Below are 4308 nucleotides of genomic sequence, written 5' to 3'. Positions count from 1 at the left end.
TGGTTGAATAATTTAATTGAGCATCATTTAGTGTCCTAGAAGCATAATAGATAACGTGGGGTTGCTTGTTCTTTCGCTGTCCCAAAACAGCACCAATGGCATAGTCCGACGCATCACACATTAACTCGAATGGAAGGCTCCAATCTGGAGGTGTGATAATAGGAGCCGAAGTGAGAGCTTCCTTCAAGTGCTTGAATGCCGTGGAGCATGCTTCATCAAACTCGAAAACCACCTCTTTTTGAAGCAACCGGCATAGTGGCTGTGCAATCTTGGAGAAATCCTTAATGAAACGCCTATAAAAACCTGCGTGGCCAAGAAACGAATGAACCTCTCTAACCGAAGTTGGAGAGGGTAAGTGGCGAACAAGGTCTACCTTAGATTTATCTACTTCAATGCCTTTTTCAGAAATGATATGGCCTAGAACAATACCTTGCTTAACCATGAAGTGGCATTTTTCCCAATTAAGTACAAGATTCGTTTCAACACAACGTTTCAAGATTAAAGTCAGATTATTCAAGCAATGATCAAATGAATTGCCAAACACACTAAAATCATCCATGAATATCTCAATAATCTTCTCCACATAATCAGAGAATATACTCACCATGCATCGTTGAAACGTCGCCGGAGCATTGCACAAGCCAAATGGCATTCGTCTATATGCAAAAGTGCCAAAGGGGCACGTAAATGTTGTCTTCTCTTGGTCCTCCGGAGCGATCACAATCTGGTTATATCCGGAATATCCATCAAGAAAGCAATAAAATTCATAACCGGCTAACCTTTCCAACATTTGGTCGAGGAATGGTAATGGAAAGTGATCCTTCCTTGTCATGGCATTTAACTTCCTGTAATCAATGCAAACACGCCAACCAGTCACAACACGAGTGGGGACAAGCTCTTGTTCTTCATTCTTCACCACTGTGATGCCAGACTTCTTTGGAACAACCTGCACAGGTGACACCCAACGACTATCAGAAATAGGATATATAACACCACAATCAAGTAATTTTATAACCTCCTTTTTCACTACTTCCATCATAGGTAGATTAAGGCGACGTTGAGCTTCACGAGATGGCTTGGCTTCCTCCTCCAAAAGGATGCGATGCATGCACGTGGTGGGACTAATGCCTTTGATATCCGCCAAAGTCCATCCAATGGCAGATTTGTGCTCTTTTAACACCCTTATCAACTTGTCTTCTTCTTGAGCCGTGATTAAGTTTGAAATGATGACGGGTAGCGTTTGATCTTGGCCTAAGAACACATACTTCAAGTGACTAGGTAATGGCTTTAACTCAAGTGTAGGTGGCTGCACAGTTGATGGAAGTAACTTGTTAGTCAAAACCGAATCTAAAAGTGAGATTGGAGACTTACCAGAGTGGAAGGGCAATGACTCGAGGGCAGCGACCATTTCAAGTACTTCATCACAAGGGGGCACGGCAATATGGTCAGATTGCATGCCGTGGGTTGCCAAGACTCCCTCACACTTATTTCTTGTTCCTATGCCGTGGACTAAGGCTACCTCAAGTGCATCTTCATTCATTTGATCCAAATGCACCTGTGCCAAAGAATCAACAATATCAATAGCAAAACAAGAATGGTCCTCAATTGGATGTTTAATGGTTTCAGAAAGATTAAAATGAATAATGTCCCCATCAAACTCCATGGTCAATGTTCCCGTATACACATCAATCTTTGTTCTTGCTGTTTTCATGAAGGGACGGCCTAGCAAGATTGGCAATGATGGAGCATGGCTTGAATCCTCCATGTCTAAAACATAGAAATCTGCGGGGAAAATAAGGTGATTGACCTGCACTAAAACATCCTCAAGGACTCCCTTGGGATAAGCGTTAGAACGATCAGCCAATTGAATTATAACGCCATCTTGTTTTAACTCACCAAGGTTCATTGATGCATAAATGGAATAAGGCATGACATTTATGGATGCACCTAAATCAAGCATGGCATGTTCAAAACGATTATGTCCAATCAAACAAGGAATCGTGAAACTACCGGGGTCTTTGCACTTGGTAGGTAGTTTACGTTGCAAAACAGCGGACACATTCTCGCTTACCTTCACTACCTCTTTGTTTGCCCTTCTTCTCTTTGTATTGCATAGGTCCTTGAGGAATTTAGCATACTTTGGAACCTGTTTGATTGCATCGAGAAGCGGTATGTTCACTTTCACCTTCCGGAACGTTTCAAGAATGTCCTTCTCGCTTTCTTCCTTTTTTTCTTGCATGAACCTGCGAGGAAAAGGTACATTGGGCAGATTAGGACGTGAAGTACATGAATTTGAACTTAAATTACCTGATTTGGCCGAGTTAGGGTGATTGGGGGCCTGCGGCATTGGGTTTTTCACTCTTTCCGTGGGTGAGCTAGACACTTCCTTAGGTTGTGTCGTCTCTTCATCTACTTCCTGGGCAGATTTGGGATTGTTTGGCTCGGTCCCAACTTCTTTTCCACCCCTTAGGGTGATGGCCTTGGCGGATTCGAATCCTCCCTTTGGATTGACTATGGTTGAGCTAGGAAGCTTTCCTTTATCTCTAATCTGTCCAAGGAACTCAGAAATCTGCCCTATTTGTTTCTTCATATCCATCATCTCCTTCTCGTTATTTTCTATCCGGTTGTTTTGATTTTGCAACCCCTGCGAAATAGAGGTTAGTAATTGCATAGCTTGATTACTTTCCAAGGACGTACCTGAATGAGATGATGTCGAAAGTTGTTGGGATTGTTGGGGTGCATACGGCTTGGAATAAAAACCAGGGGGGTTTGGCCTAAATCCTCCTTGTTGGGCAGCTTGTTGTGGCTCCCTCCATTTGAAGTTTGGATGGTCCCTCCATCCGGCATTGTAAGTGTTCGAGTATGGGTTGTGTTGATTTTGTCCTTGGAAACCAATTGCATTGGCAGATTCCCACCCACCATTCTCGATTAGTTGAGGGCACTTGTCGGATGGATGCCCTTGAATTGAGCACACGCCACAAACTTGGTGTTCTTGTGCTTTTGGACCAATCACAACCTGAGAAACAAGAGAAGTAAGATTAGCAAGTTGTGATTGAATTTCAGAAATAGCACTCACCTCATTTACACTTTGTTGCCGTGGGGCTTCCCTTTGGCCCACTCCTTCATATTGTTGAGCGTTGAGCGCTCGGTTGGCTATGAGAATCTTGGCATCCCTTGGTGTTTTGTCCACCAATGCTCCTCCCGCTGAGGCATTAAGCATTTGACGTTCAATAGGAAGGAGGCCCTCATAGAAATATTGAAGGAGAAGTTCCTCCTTCATTTGATGTTGAGGACATGAAGCTACAAGGCCCTTGAAGCGCTCATGATAAGCCGGGAATGTCTCACCATGATTCTGTTGAATACCACTAATTTTCTTCCGTAGGAGAATCACTCTCGAAGTAGGGAAGAATTTTTCCAAGAAAGCACGCTTCATACTCTCCCACGAAGTCACAGTTCCTGGGGCTAGTTCGTAGAGCCAATCTTTGGCCCTGTCCATAAGTGAAAATGGAAAGGCCTTCATCTTCAATATACTCCCATCCACAGTGACGGGGGTCATGCTCGAACAAACCACCTCGAACTCCTTCAAGTGTTTGTTGGGGTCTTCCATAGACAAGCCATGGAACTTCGGAATATGGTGTAACAAACTGGATTTGAGTTCAAACACCTCAGTCGTTCCCTCTGCAGCCGTGGGGTATTGGATACAAAGAGGCAATGCATTATCCAACCCCGAGGCCGAAAGCTCCTTGATGGTTCTATTATCTGCTGCCATGGCTTGTTCTTCTTCAAAAATCTGATCCGTGGGCTTTTCTTCTATACCTACTTCTTCCTCTTTAAGCCCAGGTTGTGGTGGCTCTTGTTGACTCCTCGTTCTCCTCAAAGTGCGTTCAAAATCACCGTCAAAGTCGGAGATGTTTTCTATAATAGGCCGAGAGCTACGAGTCATACACAGTACCTGAAAAACAAGAAAACAAACAAACTAAGAATCTGAAATAAGAATGCACGAAAAACAAAAAATAAAAAAAAATAAACATAAAGACAAAGGATTAGCAAAGTTGCTAATCCCCGGCAACGGCGCCAAAATTTGATGCTAGATTTATACGCGCACAAATTAAACCCTCTTTTCGTCAATTGTAGTAAGTATGTAAGTAGGGATCGTTCTGGACCGGGGATTAGGAGGGATTGCTAAAACACTTGGATTTGACTTCAAAAACGTAAAAACAAGTTTAAAACACTATACTAAACTCGAAGAATGCAAAACTAAAAGTAAGAAAGATTAAGACTAAAACTTAAACAAAATATGGGGGGGGA

The 4308-nt window shown here is 43.0% G+C and overlaps 1 protein-coding gene across 1 annotated transcript; it reads right to left on the bottom strand.

The window, feature by feature from the left end:
* Nucleotides 1–1564: 1564 nt before the first annotated feature.
* On the bottom strand, nucleotides 1565–3652 carry LOC125472990 (the record flags this gene model as incomplete). Its single annotated transcript, XM_048575180.1, has 2 exons — nucleotides 1565–2272; nucleotides 3161–3652. Coding segments are annotated over 2 exons (1200 nt in total), but the record flags the coding sequence as incomplete, so codon positions are not given.
* Nucleotides 3653–4308: the final 656 nt, after the last annotated feature.

This window comes from the organism of the source record quoted next, unplaced genomic scaffold (genome assembly GCF_019419815.1).
Source record: "Pyrus x bretschneideri cultivar Hongxiangsu unplaced genomic scaffold, Pyrus_bretschneideri_v1 Contig79, whole genome shotgun sequence".
In the NCBI taxonomy this organism is placed as follows: domain Eukaryota; kingdom Viridiplantae; phylum Streptophyta; class Magnoliopsida; order Rosales; family Rosaceae; genus Pyrus; species Pyrus x bretschneideri.
The sequence above is the reverse complement of the archived record's forward strand: the minus strand, read 5'-3'. Positions and strand labels throughout refer to the sequence as shown.